General features: G+C 41.6%; 3 protein-coding genes across 5 annotated transcripts in view; 1 reads left to right on the top strand and 2 right to left on the bottom strand.

The window, feature by feature from the left end:
• Positions 1-1,496: 1,496 nt before the first annotated feature.
• On the bottom strand, positions 1,497-4,440 carry kcnj15 (potassium inwardly rectifying channel subfamily J member 15). The gene is made up of 2 exons (XM_042498717.1): positions 4,358-4,440; positions 1,497-2,945 (listed from the first exon to the last, which is right to left on the bottom strand). The coding sequence occupies exon 2, from the start codon at positions 2,875-2,877 to the stop codon at positions 1,855-1,857; it is 1,023 nt and encodes a 340-aa protein (XP_042354651.1). The 5' UTR covers positions 2,878-2,945; positions 4,358-4,440; the 3' UTR covers positions 1,497-1,854.
• Positions 4,441-4,576: 136 nt separating this feature from the next.
• On the bottom strand, positions 4,577-13,275 carry smg8 (SMG8 nonsense mediated mRNA decay factor). Of its 2 annotated transcripts, XM_042498716.1 has the most exons (6): positions 12,651-13,275; positions 11,599-12,502; positions 10,605-10,750; positions 9,293-10,177; positions 7,895-8,116; positions 4,577-4,610 (listed from the first exon to the last, which is right to left on the bottom strand). In XM_042498716.1, the coding sequence occupies exons 1-5, from the start codon at positions 13,272-13,274 to the stop codon at positions 7,904-7,906; spliced, it is 2,772 nt and encodes a 923-aa protein (XP_042354650.1). In that variant the 5' UTR covers position 13,275; the 3' UTR covers positions 4,577-4,610; positions 7,895-7,903. The 2 variants fall into 2 exon arrangements, with proteins under 2 accessions (XP_042354650.1, XP_042354649.1); XM_042498715.1 differs by lacking the exon at positions 4,577-4,610 and having other exon boundaries at positions 5,565-8,116.
• A 992-nt stretch (positions 13,276-14,267) lies between these two features.
• Positions 14,268-23,302, top strand: part of ppm1e (protein phosphatase, Mg2+/Mn2+ dependent, 1E) — a 49,003-nt gene continuing 39,968 nt past the window's right edge. Inside the window, exons 1-2 of one of the 2 annotated variants that reach the window (XM_042498595.1) lie at positions 14,268-14,423; positions 14,556-14,749. In XM_042498595.1, the coding sequence (XP_042354529.1) occupies positions 14,565-14,749 (185 nt within the window). In that variant the 5' untranslated portion in view covers positions 14,268-14,423; positions 14,556-14,564. Of the gene's footprint in view, positions 14,443-14,555; positions 14,750-23,302 lie in introns of both variants that reach the window. The other variant, XM_042498594.1, reaches the window with a different exon arrangement.

Genomic DNA, 23,302 nt, shown 5'->3' with positions numbered 1-23,302 from the left:
CGTATTTATATATTTCTAATAATATTATTTATGTAAAGGAAATATGTATGTATAATATTTTATGAATGTTTTTGGAAGGGGACATTTTTGTCTTTAATAGCTGTATGTGGTTGTACATTTGTGCACAGTGTATTATAGATTCATGAGGAAAAATTGAAATTTGAACTCCAAAAAGGAATCGAGAGAAAAAACCCTCTTACAAAAAAAATCGTGCCACATGCAGAGACACATCCAAAATGATTGCCAAAACAAAAAATGTCCATAATTATACCGGAAGGTTAAATATATATTTTCTCGTTAAGCTGTTTTAAAATAAAATTGCTTTAAAGACCAAATGTTGCCTCAGCATCTCTGACAGGAAAATATCAGCGGTGTTTTGGCTTTAAAGGTTGTTTTTACCAGATACAGTCACCAACAGTGTTGCCACAACAAAAGCTAAAGACAACCTGAGACTTCAGAGCTGGTGGCTGAACCTGTTTTGTCCTTCAAACGGCTCCATTCATCTTTTTATCCATTCTCTATGGACCAGTTAATCCTATACTGGGTCACTGGTGAGTGGAGTCTATCCCAGTATGAACTGGAGGATTTTCTGTCTTACCTAATAAACAAATCTTTATTTATCAAAGAAAAACCCTTTGAGGTCTACATGGTATAAGCTTCTGTACCAACATAGCCAGTGTATTACTATACCATCACGATGTATTTGTCCATCCTAACAACACAACAAGGAAAGGTTTGTTCCAGGAATCACGTCATGTACAGTCTGATTTCTTTTAATAAAGCACAAAAACTCAGTAACATTACATGCATTTACACACGATGCTGATATTGATGTTGTGACAGAAATGTGTGGCTTTGATTATCAATAAATTTAAAGCAACAGTCTGATATTTTGAGGAAGGAGTCAGAATGTGGTATCTTTGCACGCAGACTGAAAACAGGAGGAAGTGCTTCTGACTTTGCCAAAAGTGAAAAATCTTCAAACCATGAACTCTAAAAATGTCTAATATGAATTGCATTTTGGTTATTTCAATGTTTTCTGACCAAAAACACTGAGCACAGTGACTGCTTCTCCTTTCACTTCAGCTCCAATACAGCTCCAATTTAAAAAAAAAAGATATAACATCTTAATAAGTGAGCTTTAAAGGTGCTGGTTTTTGTCTGTTTCCTAATACAACAAACTACTCAAACTGAGGGATCTTAGAATAAATCTGAACAGGCCAATTGATCTTATTTAGGTTTATAAACCCCAGGTACACTTAACTAGATCAAAACTTAAAAATATATACTGACGAACATGTTTGAATGATTAAAAGAATTTTAAAAAATGTGCAGTGTTCTCTAATGCAGGGAGCAGGTTAAGGACATCTTCATCGGGGAAAAATTGAAACAATATGATGTTCACTCACAGGCTCGTCCACACTGCATCCAGTTAGGAAGAGGTCAAACACCTCTCGCCCTGGCTCAAGTTTGCCGAAGCTTGGCGCACCTTAAACCTAAAAGCAGTGGCTCGTGCTCACTCAGGGTTCAACAGACTCCCTGAATGTTGTTGTTCTCACAGTAAATCTGGACACTTTTTCAAGCTCTATCTGCAATAGTTCGCCTGTTTGCAGAATCAAGAGGACATGTTGGACGCTTTCAGTCATCATAAAACACATGATGAAGAACATTTAAATAGAGTAGATAAAGTGAAATCATAAAACTATCAAATGCATTAAATAAAAACAAAGTTACTCGTGTTGCTGGAGTTTTACCTCTCCAGGCTGCACATTGGAAGTAGGTAAAGTTGTGATGGTTTCCCTTCTCTGCTTCTACAATAACAGTGACATCAAACAATCATAAAACATTTATCGTCTATTCTTTCTTATAGTCCTCCTCCAGTTTCAGCTTCTCAGTGTTGTTACTGAGGAAGGTCGCATCGTTGCTCATCTGCACCTTGTCGAAAAAGTTAAAATCTGCCACGTAGCGGCCACCAGCGGTGCTGAACAGCACCGGCTTGAACTCGTAACCCCAGAGGATCTCCTGAGGGACGTAGGAGGTGCGGCTCTGGCATGTGGCGGCTGTCGACTCCATGGTGGCATTGAGGGTCACCAGCAGCTCAAAATCACGAGTCTGCAGGTTTTCGGCGTTGAGCCCTGCAAGAGGGCTATGCTCATCCAGGACGTGGTAGAAGGTGAGCGGGAGGATGAGGAAGGGGCACTCTCCGCTGGAGTCCCTGTTGAAGTCGACAGAGCTCTGGTGAATTTGCGTCTTCTCGCCTTCCTGCGTCACGTTGGAGTGGAGGAGTTTTCCTGTCAGCTGGCACTGGATCAAAAGACTCTTCCTCATGTTGGCCACTCTCACCATCAGACACAGTTTGCCCTGGTGCCGGCAGATCACCGCCGACTGGCTGAACTTGATGGTCTCTGCTCGTTTCTTGGGGCGAGCCAGTTTGGCCAGAAAGGCACCAGTGACGAAGATCTCGGCCAGGCCGGTGATGACGAGCTGAACCACCAGAGTGAAGATCGCCAGAGGGCATTCCTCCGAGATGTAACGAAAACCATAACCAATAGTGGTCTGCGACTCCAGAGAGAACAGGAAGGCCCCGGTGAGAGTCTCCACGTTCTTCACACAGGACGTGTGGTTGTCGCTCAAATCAGGCTCAAAGTCTCCGTTGCCCATGCCGATGAAGTAGAAAAAGACACCGAAGATGAACCAAGTCATGACGAAGGTGGAGGCAAACAGAGTGAGTTTGTAGCGCCACTTCATGTCCACCACGGTGGTCCAGATGTCGTGCAGGTACAGCTTCACCATGCCCTCCACGTTGTCGATCCGCACGTTGTTGTGGCCATCCTTGGACACAATCCTTCGCTGGACCTCGGCCTTCCTGATTGCCATGTTGTCCTGACTCAAAACAAACTGACTGTGACTTCTGAGGTCTCAGAATGGCATCGCCAATGGATCGACTGACAAAAGACCAAAAAATAAATGATTAATATCCAGTGGTGAAATGAAACAAAATGCTTTTAATAAACTGATGAACATTATATCAAAGAGGATAAATGTTGACAACACAATGTAATAGTTACAGAATAGCTACAGAATAATGACACTGTGTGTTTAGATTGGTTCCAGATAAGCCTCACTTTCACTGTGAAACTCTGCCAGCAGGTACGATCTCCAAAGGAAATAAAGCCTAAATTTACGGCACAAAGGAACCATCACGCAACCAAACCAGGAAGAGGATAAGCCCTTTTGTTTACCTCAGTAAATATCACTCACTATCCACAGTTACCAAAGCATATCAAGGTCGCTTTTTTGCAGTTACTGTTCCCAGTAGCAGAAATTGTAGATGGCGGAATAATTGTAGTAACTGGAAAACAAAATGTAATGTGCTCTGCTCTTCTGTTGGAAGCAAGTGGCAACAGCCGAGGCTGAAAAATGAAGCCAATGCCAAAGCAAGTCAATCATCACATGTTGTTATAAATGAAAATAGTTAACTGACAGAAAATTATGTAGCAACTGTTGATATTCAAATAAATTTTAATGCACAAGGTGCCAAATACTTGTTTTATCAGCTTCACAAATGTTAAGATTTTCTGCTTTAATTTTCAATAATATATCTGTGAAAATATTCTTTGGATACACACAACGGACATTTTTCATCTTTAAGTACATTTTCCTTACATACTTTTAATTACGCAACATTTTCAAGGACTTTTGGGACTTAGCTGAAGAGTATTTTTACAGTGTGAAGACTTGTTCTTTTAATAGTGATATACTAATGTGCTAAACTATAGCCTGGTTCAACTACTTCATCAAGCTGTAGGTGAGTTTTACCTACAGGAATGTTTCATAGTTACTGAAAACTAATACTCCCACTGTACAGGCAGAGAAAAGCCTGTAAACTCCCATTGTAACACTTGTTAATGTGAAAAACACTAAAACAAAACATATTTATGTAGTAAAACTCTCACAAAACGGAAATACTTCAGTAAAATACCAGATTCTAAAAAGTGTACTTAGCACAGTACTGCATATAACCTAAAACTATGAAAAAACTGAAATATGTTCCTTTCAAGTTGATCCCAGAAAGGGGACAAAAGTATGGCTAAGAATTTAACACAATAACATCGTCTACAAAAATATAAAATTACATGAATTAAATGAATAAAATAGTTCACAAAATCAATTGCAGAGCTAAACATACTGTGTCTACATGACATACTGTTACTACAAATCACTGTTACGTCTAACGGTTAACAAGAAGTTGAAAGTTAACTTTGTAGTAAACCATTGCAGGAGCCCAAAAACATTTGCTGTAACTTTTAATAATCATTGATTCCTTTTTAAATCTGACAGTGTGTATTATACTCACATCCCGCTGCCTTGTTGAACAGTCTCAGGTGTTTGCCTTCACTTGTCACAGATTGTGTTGCATACAGTCTGTAAGAAGAAGCTGCTGGAGAACATCTAGTTCAGTGTCTTCTTTCTCTCTATTGTCCCGAGTTATGAGCGCTGAACTTTGGCACAGTCGTATTCAGGGTCGGACAGAAATGAGAGACAAAAGCCGAGCTGTAAACTCTGATCTGCATGTGGGTTGTCTTTTATTCTTCCGCCTCCCCCCGTACCTGTCCACAGGTGGGAACAGCAACACTGAATACCGGGAGTTTGTTTTGATCCTTTTATGGCTGTTGTTGCTTCACACACACACCCAGATTTACAGACTGTTCTCTGAAGGGCGTTATGAACTCTTGAGACTCTCTGAAGTGTCAGTAAACAAAATTACATGAATAAACATGGCCTGTCACTGTAATAAAATTAGAAAAGGATAAATTAAAAATGAACGTGTACCTGCTGGTTTCTGCAGCCAAAACAGTTTGACAGTGAGAGCCAAAAGAAGTGAAAAAATGAAAGAAGTTGATGTGGTAAAAAACAGAGCAGAGCTGCAGAAATAAGGTTAAGCGCTAAAAGACTTTTGTGTATTAGTTTAAACCTTTGAAACCTGCATCGACATCAGTTTTTTTGTTCTGCGTCTAGATGTCTTTTACAAGCTATATGACCCTTTGAAAACAGAGCATATTGGTTTGATGTCTTATGGAGATGTAGGGGAAAATGCAATGACCAACTTGACAAGAAATGTCCCACAAACTGCAAAAAAAAAAAAAGATTTTCAGCACTTTTTTATAGTGAATTAGTCTATATAGTGAATGACTCTTGTTTTGTTTGTTTTTGGCTTCTTTGCTCATTTTCAGGTTGTTTTTCTGTACATTTTTTAAACCATTTTTTTGCAAAGTTTTGGGCCATCACTTGTTGCATACCTTGTTGCCTTCCCTTTGTTTTTCGATGAACCATTTGCTCAGGTTTCAATAAACTTGCTCAAGAGGTTGAAGTTCTAACACTGAAAGGAGTTGAAGTGTAAGCACTGAAGCCCTGAAAAGAATTTGTCAAGTAAATCTATCGCACATCATATAAACACACACACGTATAGATACATATACATATATGTGTGTATAGATATATACATATATACGTATATAGATGTGTGTGTGTGTGTATATATATTTATATAAAGAGAGAGAGAGAGAGAGATACATTTTTACAATATTATTTTTTACACTTCCTCACAGTGCACACTGAATGTTTCTTTAAATCTTGACCAGAGGTTGTTAAACTTTATGACCTTGAGTCGCACTTCTTAGCTTTGTTATTAACCTCATTGTTATTACCCACATTCCTGAAGGCTCCGTGTGTGTGTGTGTGTGTGTGTGTGTGTGTGTGTGTGTGTGTGTGTGTGTGTGTGTGTGTGTGTGTGTTTGTTTCTGGGTTATGAGATCCCAAATTGATTTCCTTGTTTGTACACATTGATCTTTCTGTTCCAGCAGTAAAGCAATCTTACAGTATAATTTCATTGTATGAATCATGCACCAGTAAAGCAGTTCTCACTTCCTACTGGTGCTTAAACTAGAGGCAGAGGAAGAAAGCACGACTGTGGGGAACAACGGAGGAACAAGTGTGTTTTTTATAGGAAAGGAGAAATAGTTTATAGTCAGTTTTTTAAAATACTTTTACACATGAAGTTCAGTTTATTCGTCACTACTTGGCCAGTCTTATCATGCTTTCTGTAGCTCTGGGGTTAGTTTTTATGGGTTATTCTATAGTATATTTTATGCCTTAAATCAATAAGAAGGATTTTGAATTAAAATCTAAATTTGACAGAAAGCTGATAATTTGGAAATGCAGTGGAGTCTTAGTTAGTTAAAAGCTGAATTTTGAGCTAATTGTAAATATATCAAACCGGGGACTTTAACAGGTTAATCTTTTTGTCCATTTAAATTTGGTGAAAACTTTAAAAAGGTCATTTATCGCAACCAACTGATGATGAGGTGGTATAAACAAGATGAAGGAGTTCTACACCACCTATTGGGAAATAAATGTATATATGCAATGCATATTGTTTTACCACCAATCATTCATGATCATAAATGACAAAGAAAAGCAGCAAATTCTCACATATAAGAAGCTGGAGTCAAACACGTTTAAAATTTTTGCTTGATTGATTATCAAAACAGTGGGCACTTAATTTTCTTTCGGTCAACTAATAGATTAATTAACAAATTCGATGCGGCTCTAGTATTCACCTTTACTTAATGATAATAATAACATAATAGAGTGATTAACGCTTATTTACAGAGAAACAAAAATCCACTCCACTACCCAGTGTATCAGGTATGTCTGTTTAAGTTGTAATCAGTGTTAGGATATACCTGTTGTGACACTGTACTACACATGATGCAGAATAGTCCCTCTGTATAGTATCCATAAACTGTATACAAACATTTAATTAAAGGTTTATAACACACCATAGTGCAGTTATATGCAGATATAAACCTGTTTTTTATTAATGTAGAATACTGGACAGCAATGATAACTTCTCCAAAGAAGACAAAATTTCTATTATTATGATTCACTCATGAATCATCATCATTCATTATCTGTTAATACATTTACGGCTGCTCACGGGAGGAGTTATGGTTGCTCACAAACACATTTATAAGTGTTTATATCTGCATATAACCACATTACATTAGTTAAGTCTTTATATACTGCGTATGATGCTAATTAGAGGGAAAGTAATGTGGTGCAAAATACACATTCAGATCAGCATAATCACTGACATTCGACGTGAGCCTCTGTTTTAATGGCTATTTTAGTTCACTACTGTGGATGTGCTTGAGTACTTCCACATCAAGCTGGTTAAATCTGTAAACACATCTTTTCCCCTCTATTTCAGCCCTCTGTCGAGACTAAAGCGCAATTTTTCTTCCCTTAAAATGGAGCTTTTCCAAAACAGCCCTAAGAGTGTGTAAGCCTTAAATTGTTGGCTTGGTGTTTGAGTGTGTACGGGATAAACTGAGCTTTTCTTAAACCACGACATAAGCTGCTGAAAGTTACAGAAATGGGCGGTTTCCAAAGCTGTTCAACCATTTGACAAGTGCTTCTGAAGAAGCATACTGGTACCGCTAACGGATGATGGAGGCTATAATGTGCATTTCACCCGCCGATACCCAAAAAATGTTCAAACGAATGTCATACTAATGATCTTTCTATACAATACTAAAAAAGGAAAATTTAAAGTCTGGATGACAATACAGAATGTGTACTACCCCTGGGAGCATTAAAGTTTTCGGTAAATTTGTCTGAATTATGTTTTGGAAGAAAGGTCATAAGATCGTCAAAATAAATGGAATTCAATGTTAAGGGACTGTGAAAGCTCGTTTCTGATACCCATAGTTGTTCAAGGCCAGATTTTAACCTGAAGAAGTGTGAAAAGATCTGAAGGTCACTGACAGACAAATAAAAAATATCCTCAGCCTGTATCAGGAGGTGTAAATAAATAAGAAGTCCCTCTCACTTTAAAAGTTCACTGTGGTGGAGGGTTGGCAGTGGTGGCCTTCAGGATGCCTCGCAGCACCTTGTAGTTGTTGAGCGGCTGGTTCTCTTTTGGAGGGTAACAGGGGCCGCGGTCTGTTGAGTAGGAATAAGGGAATCGCAGAACCCAAAGACCATCGGGTGGCAATAACAGGTCTGTCTGCTCTGGATGGAAAACTGGGCAGGGAGGAGGACCAGGCTGCACCTGAAAACACACAGCAAAAAAACGGAACTGTTAAAAAACAAATCACACCGTTATCAAAACTAAATGTCGAATAAATATTTTGCAACCAGGCATCTGGTAATTTTCCCCTCAGGTGCAGTTGAAGTCCAATCAGAGCAGACTGGGCTTTTTTTGGGAGGAAGGCACAAAGAGACAGGTGCTAAAACAGAGCGTTTCAGACAGGGGGTGAATACAGGTGTTCAAACACAGACATTAAGAGAAAATAAAGTGTTTTTTGACCATTAAAGCAGGTAAATACGTTTTAGTAGAAACCAAAAATACATGTATGAACCTTACAATTAAACCTGATTATCTGGGCCGATATTTGGCATTTTGCTGATTATCTATTGTATTTTATTCTTATGATCCCCTATAAAATTAATTAATGAAAAAGTGCATATTACACTCAACCAACACCAGGTAAGGCAGTCTGCAATACATGCAAAAATGTATCAGCATGGAAGGAACTTTTACTTTGTATAACCTCAGGGAGCTGTTTTTATTAATTCATTTTTTTTTAAATTTTCACTGAATTTTAGAAAAAAAAGTTGCAGGGAACTTTCTGCATATGATGTTGACAAATCAGTTTTGATTAAACATTTGCTAAAGGCATTTGAACAAGGTTTTGTGTTGGAGTTCGTTATATTCCAAATTCCAAGTTTAAATGCATATCAATTAGAAATATCAATTATAGGTCTAATTAACTACTAATATTGGCACCAGCCCTAAAAAAATCAATATCAGTCAACCCCTACTGAAAATGAACATAATAAGTTCCCTTTAAGTACCTTCATTGACCATATAAGCTGTGTCCAGGTTGACCGCGTTGGTAGATGGGCAAAGTTAGTAGGTCAAACTACAATAATTAACTTCCTGTTTAACTTTTTTAGAACACCTGCACGTACGATTCACCTCGCTCTTTGTCGTTGATCTATTGATAACAGTAATTATGCCTTCTGGACTTCTGAACAGCCATACGATGCTGCCTGAGAAATATGACCATTTTAGTGCAGCGTAAGCTGTTGGCTTAAAGACTGCTTTATTTTGTTGACACGAAATTTAGCGTCACATACTTGGTAAATGTCATATGCAGAGCAGTATTACAGTATATTAGTTGACAAAGAAGTCATAGACAACGTAAAGGTGAAGAACATTTACCTGTGGGTTAAGAGTGACCTCCAGCGGGGCGTCAGGCACCACAATAAAAAGGCGAGCCAGCTGGGCAAAGTGTGGCTTCAGACCGCGGCCCTGTGAAGGGGAGGGGATGTACAGCGGCATGTCGGTGTTGAGCACTCTGGTGGCAGGATCTTTGGCGCCCCCTGGCCCCAGCACCTTCACTATCTTATCTGGCCCGCAGCTGATGAAGCGTCTTCCCCTACTGTCTTCATACTCAAACCCCACAAACATCCGAGCCATATCATCCCTCCTGCGGCTCCTACCCAGCCCTCCGGTGCTCCCTCGCTTTCCCACCAGGGTCTTGTTGGGGGCAGGCCACGAGGAGGTGCCTCCATCCAAAGGCTCCGACAGTCCTGTATCCTCCTCCGACCTAGAGCGAATCACCAAGTCCCATGGCAAGAGGAAGGAGGAGCCGGGGAGGAAGCCTGGCTGTTCCAGACCAGTGTGGCAGTTGTATGACTTGGCTGGCCCCAGTTTGACCAGCGACCAGCTGGAGAACTTGGGGAGCAGGCCCTTGGGGCAGCCGGAGTGCATCATACCCGGGAGGTACTCCACTGTGGAGGGCTGCCGGTCAACAAGGCTCGGCCTCTTTTGCTGAACTTGGGTTTCGGTTCCATCTCCGTCTCCGTAGGGCCCCAGACTGTCTGTGGACTGACCCAGACTGAGAGCCAGGCTGAGGCTGGTGTCTCCAGGTGTGTGGCTCTGAGCAGTGCTCGGCTCCTTCAGCCTTTCTGCGTCGACAGACCCCGAGGCCTCATTTGGGAGTCGCTGAGCTTGGTTGCAGGCTGGAGCTGGGTCAGGAGTGCTGGGCTGGAACACTGGAAACTCGATCCTCTCCAACTTTCCGCAGCATTTCTCCTCCAGCATCTACATGAATCAAAGAAACGGAGAAGCTAATATTTGAAGAAATGTTCAGGCTCAGCCAAGAATGTCCTCAAATTTAAGAAGCACCCGTGTGTACACCTGACCTTTGTGGGGCTGCAGTGCAGGATTCGCCTCGTTTCTTCAATTTTTTCTGATAGTAGTATTAATTTATTGTGTATGTCTACTGGTGACTTTGTGATGTTGTGATAACACCTTTAAGATTGTACCGCAAACCAATTTCTCCACTGAGACAAATAAAGGTATCCATGTTTTTTCCAATAGCAAGCTATCAAATGAAAGCAGTCACTTGCATTGAACCTTCAGAGTATTATCACCCGACTGCAGTTTCCCTCGACTTTACAGAGAGAATTACAGGACGTGAAATCTGAACACCAGTGAAGACGAGCTGCTGTGCAGTGAGGATTCTGACCTGGTAGAAGTCATAATTGGCAGCCTGGATGTCAAACGGATCCTCGCGAGGAGCCTGTTTCCTGCCACAGTTACAGGAGCTAGTGGAGCGCCCCCTGCTGTTGTGGTTCAGGATGGGTGGATTGCGATCCATGTCAGGCTTCTCTCCTGCAGACAGTTATGTCAGATTTCATGCTTCTGTGTTATTGCTTTTTATCCAAACTCTGTTTGAAAATATACAAATATATCAATACAGAAAAATATATGACTACCTTCAGTTATCTATCTATTTTTTGTCTCCCACCACAAATACATCTGTACAGAACATTGTTGTATTCTACAGCCTGTAAATGTAGTCTCCATTAAGTGCAGCAAAGGAGAGAGAAATACTGGAGAGACATTTTCCAAACCCTACCCCTGATCCTTATACTAACGACCTAACCCTGGTTGCCCTTTCGACATCACAGGAGCAAACGATGTGCCCCTGACTCCAGTCAAATGGCACACACAGTCCTTAGCCTCAGGCCAGACGTTCAGTATCGCTATGATAGAAACCACGTTCAGTGACTGACGGAAATTATATCCTGTTAAAACCTTGAAAAGATCCGCTGCTTGTTCTGTAACTCAAAAACAAACAAAACACACCCAAAAGGTGTGTAGACCTTTCCTGAAATACTTTTAAAAAAATCAGTCAAACTAAAAACCTTCTAAAGTTTCCTTCTTTTACTTATTTACTCATTTTTTCCCCCTTTCTTCTTTGTCTAACTATAAAACTTGACTTCCAAAATCTTCCTGTATTACTCTAGGGACAAAAAATCCTTTAATATATGGAATTTAGGTTTATTAATGTGGATAATTTGGGTGAGGTATGATAAGAACAAGATTGAATATTTTGATCCTACATTTTAGATGTGCTCTGCTAAACTGACATGCACGTTTCAATTTTCTGCTTTTATTTTGTACAGTTGTTTAAAACGCAATAAAAATATTCTTCAGAGCAGAAACAGGGTGCTGACCTGGCTGAGGCAGTAGGTGGAACTTGTGAACACAGTGTTGGTCTGTCAGGCTTCGCTCCTCACACAGCTGGTGGCCGTTGCTCCAGAACTTGTAGCAGTCCTCATGAAGCTGCAGTGCGTAGCGCTGGAAAGCAACGCCTCGGGCATGCTGGCTGTACACTCGCAGAGCCTGCGCCAGCTGGTTTTTGTGCACCGTGGTGGTGTAGTTATGGGGAAGGTTGGACTGGTAAGCGCTGTGAGCCAGTGGCAGAGCTTTTTGACACCTGTTCTCAGAGAACTTTGTGTCAGCATCGAGAAAACCTTCCAGAACCTTCAGCTGGCCTTGCACTTTTGATGCTAGTTCGGCTATTTCTTCATCTGTGTTGTTAATTAGGACTTGGTGGAGTCTAGAGGCGACCTGGACCCATTTGGAGTAGGTTGGCAGCTCAAAGTGTGAGGGCTGTGGGTTGCGGCCAACGCTGTCGTCAAAGCCTTTCTTGGTCAGCACCAGCTCGACATGCTGCCAGAGAAATTCCTTCAAGCTGCAGTCCACCAGCTGACCCCCCATTGACATGCTGGCTGAGTCTCCGCTGCCGACAGACTGCCGAGCCGAACGTCGCATCTGCTGATAACGCCTCGGTCCGGAAACCACCGTGGTGGAGTCTTGTTCGACCAAGATGCAGTTGGACCGCAGCTGACCAAGCAAGGCACCCACAGGATCCTCGTCGACTGCTGGTATCACGTACACAAACGCCTGGTTGGCAGGAACAGTGAACAAGCAGTTGCTGCTTTGGTTGGTCAGGACTCTGCTTTTACGGAAGATGCGATAAATTTGGTCCTCCAGGGCGTGCTGTAGTCTCCTCCTGGGAGAGTGCTTTTTGGGCTTGTCTGGGTTTCCTCCAGACTCTGAGCCATTACCAGAGAGCTTTGGGGGGGAAAAGGGGAAATCCAAAAGAGGTGTTAGTGAAATTCACAATTTACAGTTTATCTATCAGTTATTTTAGACCTGCTTTCAGTTAACAAATCACCTGCTTGTAACTTTAAACAGAAAACTTTTTAAGTAACAGTCAGACCTTCAGAGAGCAGTTCATCTGGAAGACGAAGAGCAGTCTTGGAGGGCAGGGCCGACAGTTCACTTTCCACTCTTTGGACACCGGACAGTCCTTGATGGCAGCTCGGATCAGGGGCAGGACCTTCTGTCTCAGCGCGTCCAGGGCTCTGAAGAGCCGGTCGTATGTCACATCGAAGGTCTGGTTGGGGTGGACGAGCAGCAGGACGTGACACACGGAGAACATGTAGAGCAGGTGGAGGCAGTGCTGTCTGTCCAGGCCTTTCCACACTTCGTGGGCGTCAGAGTGGCCGGTACCGGCGCTCAGAGACTCGCAGGCCCGCAGCAGCTGCCTGCTGTCACACACGGAGGAGAGCAGCAGGTAGAGCACCCGGCTCTCCTGGCTGTAGAAAGCCTGGATGTGGCTGTCCGCGGTGCCGCCGTCCTCCGGTCCGCCGAACAGCGAGAAGATGTGTTTGTCCGCCAAGTTGTTGATAATGGACTCCTTCGGCGGTCCGGGCTGCATGTTGCTTTTACCGAAGATACCGACCACACACAGGCCGTCGTCCCGGTACGCAGTGTCCTCCTGGAGGTCTGCCTGAAGCAGAGCCCCCATACTCACAGGGAAAGCCATGTTTGCTTCCTTCATGTTGAACATCGGGGGAATGAAAACATCGACGCACACATTTCCGGGTTCATAAAGAAAAATGTCCGAGTACGTACAACACTTTCCGTATCGTTCCCCTCGTGGTTACCTGTACTTTTCTATTTCATCTAGGGACTTTTCTACATTTTTCAGTGGAGGGGGGTGGCTGGGGTTTGACTTTGCATATTATTACCGTTATTAGTATTATTATTGTTGTTGTTGTTATATTTTAAACATCCCCAAAACTACAAATATTTTTCATTGAGCCTCCATGATACTCCCTCCACCATAAAATAGTTGTCAGAGTTTACAAATTAACCTTTTGATGTTTGAGGGTAAAACGTTGAAGACGAAATCCTGGAGTTTATTTATTTACTTTATCATAATTAAATGTATATTTACTTCAGTAAAAGTAGCAATACAGTAGAAACACTCAATTAATTATATAAAAACCTGTGTGAACTCAGATTGTACATATATATACATATTACCACTGCATTGAAAAGCCAGATGTTAGTGGGTGTTGGCACGTTTTTTGTACAGTGGAAATTAGGCTTACTTAAGCTCCAGAGAGATGTGAGAAGGGATGGAAATTTATATTGAGAGGGTTTTTGGTACTACCACAACTATATCTTTTTTTATGGGTATCAAAAGTTGTAGTAACAAAAAATAAAATGTAAAATATAGGACCTTCAAGTACAGTAGGCTACTTGAGTAAATGTACTCAGTTCCATCCTTCTAATCCTCCTGCTTTGTATATATTACTTGTATTTAAAGAGCTTTTTGTCATAAAATTGACTTAAGAGTTTGTGAAAGATTTATCACATCATACTGTGTTTGACGTCATAAAAACCAAATAGGCCACCTTCATGTCTACAAAAAGGGCTCAGACGTCAGAGGACGGGAGGCAGCGATGCGTGCGCGCTCACGACCTATATGTAAACCACCGCGCTGTCTCTGACGTCACCGCTGTCTGATCATCCGAAATCCCTGATAACGCGATGCGCGCTCACGCTCAGCTGTGAATGGGGGGCTCAGTCCAGCTTCTGACAGCGAGTCCAGTAGTATAACCGGAGACGCCACGGTCCCTCTCATCCAGTCAGGTCCGCTGCTTTCAGACGCGCCGGTAGTCCACGAGCCCCGCTCCCTCCGGTAGTACACATTCATTCAGGTAGTCTGCTCGTGCACTGACAGTCCAACTAGTCCGGTTCAGTGTACCGACTCTTGTCTTCTCAGCCCGGGAAGTTAGTGTACTGACGGGCGGAGCTGTCTCTGTCTGTCCAGGAATGAGAGATGATGGCCGGCTCTACAGCAGAGGAGAAAACCTTCCGACGGTTCCTGGAGCTCTTTCTCCGGGAGATGAGAATGCCTCTGCAGGAGAGCGACCCGCCGCCGATGCGCCCCTTGTCGGACCTGGTGATAGAGGAAGAAGTGGAGGGGGAATGCCTCGACCTGTGTCTCCAACACCTCTACAAATAGTTAAGTGTCCACTTTTATGCAATGGCATGTTGTTGTTGACCGTGTGTCTAACGTCGGTGTTTCAAATGGAGTCACTAGGGCAGCTTAAATGTTCGTGTTTTGGCAGCGGAGCAGTGTTGACCCCGGCTGGGTCCACATCAGATAAGCCTCGCAGGATACCGGCGACCTGCTCCATGCCCTGCTGGGTGTGTCCAGCACCAAGTTTATTCAAGTGTCTCTACTGAAACATTATGAGGAATTAAATTATAAAGCAGAAGTTAAAAGCTGCAGAACTGTGTTTTATTACTGTGTATTATATAGTGTATTATATAGCTTCTCTTGTGCTTGTGTGCGCCTCCTTTTTTTTTTCTTTTTTAATGTCACAAATGTGCGCCAGCGGTGACAGTGTTGGAGGTCTGCAAAAGGTGAACCCCTGGTTTTGCGTAACAGCACGACGTCATGATGGTGTAGGAGGGGGGAGGAAGCCATTGCCATCACTGCTGAGCGCATCTTCATGCAGGCTAAAAATAACCTCACCGGTTACGTTATTAGCTTCAATCGTTACACTCTTAAAATCCGAGACACAGACTGAATCGTCACACACTGAAATCTTGCTTTAATGTAAATAAAACGAGTTCGTGACATTTTCCACATCATTGTCTAAATTGTGTCCGTTTTTAAAATGGGGCTGGTTAGGAAAGATGAATTTTAACAGCTGAATTCAGACAGATGGTGAGAAAAGACACTCTACTTATAGTGTGCATGATTTTAATGAATTAAACTCTTCAGAATCTGGTGTTTAAGGTAACTTTACTGGCGGAGAGAGCTCTTCCCTGAGCTCTGCTGCCTGCCCTGGTTTTGAATCCAAAATAGGTGCAGAAACTGTGCTGAGAAGAACAGGATGGAGGGACTCATCTAGGGCACTGATTGGCAAGGGGGACTGCTGCTCGCATGTATGTCTGAAAATGACTAGCGACTGCAGGAAACAAACTAAAAGTTGCTGAGCGGCTGAGGCATGGACTGGTCTACTGTCTGCCAAAATAAAAGATTTGACAAGATCCAAAAATGTGTTAAATAAATGTATCAATGAAAAGTAATCATCTTATTGTAACATGCACAAATTTATAATCAAAATAATCACGCTGATCGAAAGAAAGTGTAGTCAACAAAAATGCAGCAACCCATTAACTCTCTCAGGTTAATAGCAGATACTCATATTATAGATTTTGATTTTGACTAACAAAAACATGTAACAATACAAACTATAAACCATCCCAAATTAATATAAATTTAGAAAATTCACCCCTTTCTAAATTAAGTCATGGCTCCTACAGTGACTTTCACCATCTCAGAGGGTCAGAATGCTCTGGATGGAGAATAATGTCGGAGGCAGAATGGAGCACATGCAGCCTGTGGTGTTGTCAGGTGTCTTTACAAAGCCAGAGAGCCGGAAGCGCTCACACGTTTGACCTGTTGGAGCGGCCACATCCAGATTAGCGCACTACACATTTATATTGTCTTTGTCACGACGTCCAGGTTTGATTGGCTGGCGAATATAAGGTCATTGAGCATTCAGCATCTTGCACAGCTTACCCTACCCTCCCCCTCAAATTCTGTGCTGCCAGCATGCACACACTGCCTATTCACTGCTGATGACAAACTGTGGAGAAAAATGAGAATAGACTGTGTATTGAAACATTATCAGTACATTCAATGTTTGTTGAAATATGCACTACGGCCACACAAAAAAGCTTGATTGGGTAGTGAGATGGACGAGAGGGCTACTCTATAATTTTGAATTGTCTCTCATGCTTTTATGTTGTCGAAAGTCCTCTTTACTGACATGTTATTTTGTATGAAGGGTTTATTTTGTAAATGCGACGCTGTAAAATGGTTCAACCAGACTGACAGCTGAAACGGCAGAAAGAGACAAAGATCTCGGAGCAACAGTGTAATAAGAATAGAGGAAATCAGCAGTCATTGGTGAAATAAACTGGAAGCTTTGCATCAAAATGTGTGCAGATTTCAGTATTAAGTGCACAATGATACTGAACAAAAATGTAAATTGCTGCTTTTAGGAGGAGTCTGTGATTAACACTAAAAAATCCAATAGCCCAGCTCTTCTGTGCAGTCTCAGGCTTTAGCAGGGGTTGCCAGATACAGTGGTATGTGTCTCTGCTCAGGCATGTTGGTAGCAAACCTGGCAACCCACTGTGACAGTCCAGAAAGCTGCACGCAGTCACTGCACCCAGCTGCTTTTTCTTGCAAAGAAAAATCTCCAAATCAGATCAGATTCTAGCTGTTTCCCAAGTCCTGTACTTTTGTACAGTTCTCAGGTACTTGTACTTTACTTGAGTATCTCCATTTTCTGCTACTCTATACTTCCACTTCACCAGAGAGGAAAATGTTGTACTTTTTACTTCACTACATTTATCTGACATCATATTAGGAGTAAACACACAACAAAAAGATGAATAATTAAAATATAATCTAAATCTAATGAAAATAAATATTTTTGATACATTCAAATACAACCAGCTGATGATGCTTTTGTGCTTTCATTTTATTCTTCTGCAGGACTTTTACTTATAATGGAGTACATTTTACATTGTGGTATTTCTGCTTTTACTTAATTAAAGGATCTAAGTCCTCCTTTCAACAGTGGAAAATACAAATTGAATTGTTTTGTTCACAACTCTCTGGGCTTCCTGACAACTACAAGCCTTCTGATGTTGAACAAAGGCAGAGACATGTAACTATTTGGTGGACAGTGAGACTGGAGTGTGATTCGTAATGTCAGTGCAGCTCCTCCTGCTCCTCACCAGGTTGCCACACAGTCATTTAAAATGGACTCCATCCAATCTGGCTTTGGGAAACGGTCATTAGGCAAACTTACCAAAATAACTGCAGCTCACCACCTGAGTGAAATGTCCCTGTGTCTCTCTTTCCTGGCCAAGGTAGCATCTTATACAGTGCATTTGGCTTGTCGGAGTGTATGAATCACTTTTTGGCCCCTGTCCACGAAGCAGTTTATCTTAAGAGACCCTACCAGGAGCTGACCGTTCAAGCTGCTCACAAGGTCAAGATGAGCACTTAGTTTTGCCGCTTTATGTACACACCTTTAAACAGTTTCTGAGCCGGCGGATTTATATATGATGCTATAGGAATGGTAGAAAATCACGAGGAATCATCCTCTGAATATCTAACACTGTCCTCCCCAGAAAGACAAGAGCATCGGCCATTTCAGCGAATGGACGAAAACAACATTACATTTAAATGATCAGGAAAGTGACATTCAAATTAAGACTTAAGACTGACATTATTATTATAGAAATGCAAAGTCTACAGATGGGTGTGTTGAGAGCTTTGGGTGGGTGGATGGGCCAACAAAACATTGGACTTTAACATGGCAGATTGCTGTTTATTTCCCGTTTCCAACTGACAATCAATGTTGATTTCTTTTATCCCTGACTGTGATTGTTACTAAACCATAACACAGTAGTTATTCTAACCCACAACGTTGAATGTTTCCCTGACCATAGTGTGGTTATAAGTGATATTTTCATGATAACAATGTGACAAAGTGGAAGAGGTCATTTGCACTGATGAACCTACAGAGGTTTACCAGCTTTATAGAAAATTTCAGCTCATTGTTTATCTGTCCGGCCCACAACTTCACAGTTGTAGTTCATGCTCACTGCTTTTGTAGAGTTGTTTTCAGATGAAAAGCTGTAAAATCCCACTGTAAACTACCTGCTCAACAGCAATCAGCAAACAGACAGTCTGACACTACAACTGGAGCATTTAGCTGCTAAAAAGCTACATTTTTCCTTCAGGAGTTGGTGGAGACCAAAAGCATCCATTATTATCAACCGAAGATGCTACACAGCTTTCTGTGCAGCTTAATTGTAGTTTTACATGGCTGGTCAATTATTTTTGACCAGGGGTGGGGTTACAGCTGATCGCTGACAATCAGCGGTCAATGCCGTTCAACGCAGCGCTGAAGGACTGTCCCTGTGAGCAGCTCTCCTCCTGCTTTCTCAGCTCGATAGCTCAAGACATCACAGCACAGCGTGATCTTATCCCTTCTCATCATATTTCACTGCATTGGCAGAAGCCCCGCAGCAGCGTTTAACATCCGAAACAGGGACATTATCTCACACTGACACGAAAACGGCTCAAATCTGTCCTTAGAGTGAATCAATACGCTGCACGCAGCTCTACAATAAGATGAAAGTTTATCTGTTATAAATTGTCAAATTTGCAGTGAAGTTGTGGTTTTTGGACAAAACTGCAAGGTCATGCAGAATTCACAGGGACTGGCTGAATTTGCGTTGATTGTTGTGATCATCCCGGAGGGACTGGACAATGATTAAAATACCTCATTGTACCAGACGCAAATGCAACGCAGCAGAGAAACTTTTCGGATGTTTTAACATTTCACAAGAAAATAAATCAATCAAATCAAAGCACCCTGTAGTTGGGACAATACATCTTATCTATTCAGTACCATAATCTGATTAATTAATTCAGTAATATAGCATACGCATCCAAACCCTGCATAACAAATTGCATTATCACTTGCAAAAACTAAATACAAGCAACGTAACCACAAGCTATAAAGATGGAGTCTGTATAGCAGATAAAAACCCTGCTCCGCCTCGCCTATGTGTCCGTGCAGCATGTATTAGCTGTTACATTCATCTCATGAACGCAAACACAAAGACTCCATATGAATGATCATGGTGGTTCTCTAACTGCTGGATGTGGAAATAAGCAACTGTTCGTTAAGAAGTTCATCTTATTAACATAAAAACTGATCATCTCTGCTGCCCCCAAGTGGACAAAAATCTCAGTTGTTACAGGTTTAACCAAGGACATATAAACGCAAAAGCATGACGTTTCTAAGCCTAAGAAAGTCATTTTTGTGCCTAAACGTTATCATGGCAGTGTAAGATCAGAAAACAGACTTGGATTTTTGAACGCACAAGTTCACTGACTAACTTGCAGAAGAAGCTTCAGGATTTGATTCCATCACTTCGGCAGCTGATCTCACAGATTTCAGAGCTGTCATGGTTTGAAGTGTTTTAATGAGCTGCTACAGTATTTTGGATGGAGTCAAACTCAGACAGACTCCTTTCCCTGGTACAGCAGTTACAGGGAACACAGATCATGTATCAACTCTCATTCAGGAGCTGTTACACGATCTAATGTATCACTTATGCTCCCATTAACATGGCTGCCTGCTGCCAGTTAAAGCTGGTGTTCTCAGGGTTCACAGTCTGCAGTGGAAAGGTTCATGTCGACAAGGTCTGATGTGTGTGTGTGTGTGTGTGTGTGTGTGTGTGTGTGTGTGTGTGCGCGCGCACGTTTGACACTTCTTTACATATACTGTACATCAGTTGTCATGGCAACAGCACAGGCGTCCTTGCTCAGAGTAATAATGGTGTTTTTGTAGTCAGTTTGAATACTGCAGGCAGCAGCAACAGGCCACGCTTCAGCCAGTCTTCTTCTTTATATGTGGCAGTCTGATATCAGAGCTTTAGACACACCAGAGCCAATACAAACAGGACACCAGGTTATTTGGATTTTTTGCTGCTTACTCAATACAACTGGGAAACATGACAATAAATACTGGGAGATTACTCAAATATGTCAACCATGAGAGATTACTATCTAATTTTAATGTCTCTGGTTGTCTTATTAAATGCGGTACTATATGTGTCAAATCCTGCAAAAACGCACTACTGAAGGTTGAGTACTGATCCATTTTTGATAGCTTTTAGAACTTATTAAATACATATTTTTCTACAACCTCAATTTCTTATTTAGCAAAATTGCCTCTTTCTGTCTTCAGAGAGACACAGTGACAGACAAAGTGACAGGTAATGAGGGGAAAGAGTCTCGGGGAATGACATGCAAAACAGTATCCCCAGTAGTGACTCTCTGTCAGATGGGTCGGCCTCAATCAAGTTCAGGCTGGACCTTAATTTCTCAAAATTCACCCTTGCTTTAGCCAGATTGTGTTCACTTTAATTTCCTTTTTTAACTCAGACCTTATAGTTTGTGTAATGTCATGGGTGATGTAAAAGCTGTGTTGCCATCAACCTTCCCAATTCCTGCTTCTCGTTAATGAGGAGAAAGGTTATACAACCTCTATTTAATGTATATGGCATATGACAGTATTTCGGCTGCATTGAACATTCGATAGAAAAAGTCTCAGTCATGTCTGAGCTTGTGCCACAAATATCTGTTACTGCACAAAAAGACAACACTGGAATTCAAACTCTGATACAGTACCTTAAAAAATATCAATATGTGATTCCATCATGGACACCACAGGGAAAAACTAACATTGAGAGCATAACATTTTTAATTGTTAAATGAAGATAAATATAACAAGGCTTTAACATGACAATTACTATATTTTTCTTTCTTGGTAGCAGAGAACAGCAGAAGGAATGTCATAAGCATTAACAAAAAAAGAGAGCAAGAAAGCGCAGCTGGTGTATCAGTACTGCAGAAAGTTCAAATATCCAGAATCGGTATGTTTTAGCTTGTAATAAATGTTTCAATATTATTTATTTATTCAAAACAGTGGAAATTCAGGTTTTTAATCAGGCTTTGGACCAAATCTGCTGCCGTGGTCTGGGCTTGGGTAAGGCTTTAATTTGTCTATCAAGCTGAAAACAGCTGCCTGTGAGCTGCAGTGAGAGTAAACTGTTAAACCTAAACATATATAATTATACTTTTTACTTTATCCGACAGCTTTAATTACTTTACAAATTAGGATTTGCTGCTTTTCCTCTTAATTATTTCAATAAGTGTCATTTGGTAACAAAAAAGTATTGAGGTTAGTCCATGTAAAACATGACAGTGAGACTTCACTGATGTTGGTTGTGGGATGCAGGATAAAATAATGAGTTCTGGATGTCAGATACAGTAAAAGGATTTTGCACGTGTCAGAGTGAAACCCCGCAGACACGTGGGCCTCAGAGGTTCATGGATGAGATCTTTTGCTGCGTCTCGAAGCAGACTGACGCTGTGACTGTGTGTATGTTTGTGTGTTGATGGCCAGCATCCTACCTACATGGCTGTCTACTGTAGCGGAGCTGTGAGTGTAATGATAGTTGGAGGCAGCAGCTCTGGTGATTCATCCCAACGTGTCATTAGTTTGTCTCTGGGTTGAACAGCTAATAATAGACTTCTGCAAGAAGAGAGATCCCCTCTGTGTGTGTGTGAGCGTGTTAATAGGGGGTGGGTGAAGCACTTGGTGTGCTCGAACGAGTCTGGGGGTGTGGACAGAGCGCATGTGTGTGCGTGTGTGTTAAAATGATGCTGGTTAGGTTTAAATCCGTTTTCCTCCAGGCAGCTGGGAGTCACATCAAAACAAAACGGGATGTAGTCAACTCCCCCTGAACACAGCATGATCTTACTGTGCATGTGTGTGTGTGTGTGTGTGTGTGTGTAGGGTTTACTCTCAAGCATGATTTAAATTATGCTGCAGTATGAATAAAACAAAGAGACATATATAGGCGGCTGTGGCCGGTAGGCAGAAGTGCAGCCATTACTGCCTTGGCACCTCATTTTTAAAACAACGCGGTGAAGTACGTAATCTCATCTCATATAATGGTCTGAACAAATTAAACTAATGTCTAAACTAATCTTTATATGCTTTGCTTTATGAAATCAAGTTTCTTTCCTAAATCTGCATTGCTTTCATGGTTTCATTGACGACAAATAACAATCAGGGATCGCTGAAGATTGAGCGATGATGAGCTGCTGCCCTGCATGTCTTGCTAGCTTGGTGCTACGTTTCCTGGCTAAAAGGTTTCACATTTTCATTAAGTGATGATTTCTTCATAATTACAAAGCAATGAATTGTTAAGTTTGATCATTTAAGCTAGCATGTAATTCCTGATGGGTTTAGGGCAGGGACACATGCCACGTCTTTAACTACCTGCAAAATACTAAGTCAAGGTTGGGTGCTACTCTTGTGCTTTCTCTGTGCCAGCTTTCAAGGGCGTGGAGGCAGGGCGTGTCTCAGCTGCAGCACATCTAGAGAAAGCAGTTTTTTAAGGTGTAATGCACACGCTTGTCAGCAGAAACAGACACTAAATATGGTGTTCTGATGATTATATTAACTCTGTACCACTTTTTACTGCAGCCTCTCTCTGTTACAGAGATGAGGAAATACAAGGACGTCTGTTTAACTCTAACTTCCCTTCTTCCCAATCAAAACAAAAGCCCTCTGACAGCATCTCTGTGGACAGAATCCCAAAGAGTTGATACAAGGCATTTTATTTCAAAACATTTACAGGAACATGTTGTCGGCAATGCAGGGGCTTGCAGGACTTCATAAATGAGTTGAATATGTGCTTACAATTATTGCAATACACTACTCAAGTCTATGCGCAGCGACATTGAAACAACGCTGCATGTGTGAACACCACACGCATAAAACATGCTGCAGTTCAGCGAGGCTGAAGTCACGCACTGCTGACACGCGCTGTGTAAAACGGGCCTCAGGTTGCTAAGTGACCATAACCAGCACTTTCATATGGCCTACTCAC

The sequence above is a fragment of the Plectropomus leopardus genome, chromosome 13 (assembly GCF_008729295.1).
Source record: "Plectropomus leopardus isolate mb chromosome 13, YSFRI_Pleo_2.0, whole genome shotgun sequence".
In the NCBI taxonomy this organism is placed as follows: Eukaryota; Metazoa; Chordata; class Actinopteri; order Perciformes; family Serranidae; genus Plectropomus; species Plectropomus leopardus.
This window is presented reverse-complemented; position numbering and strand designations above follow the sequence as displayed.

Excerpts from the sequence above, each read along its gene's own strand:
- kcnj15 (XM_042498717.1), bottom strand. The coding sequence starts at position 2,877 with ATGGCAATCAGGAAGGCCGAGGTCCAGCGAAGGATTGTGTCCAAGGAT.
- smg8 (XM_042498716.1), bottom strand. The coding sequence starts at position 13,274 with ATGAAGGAAGCAAACATGGCTTTCCCTGTGAGTATGGGGGCTCTGCTT. Across the intron at positions 12,503-12,650 it reads AGATGAACTGCTCTCTGAAG|CTCTCTGGTAATGGCTCAGA; the intron begins GTCTGACTGTTA and ends TCCCCCCCAAAG. Across the intron at positions 8,117-9,292 it reads AGGTCACTCTTAACCCACAG|GTGCAGCCTGGTCCTCCTCC; the intron begins GTAAATGTTCTT and ends GTGTGTTTTCAG.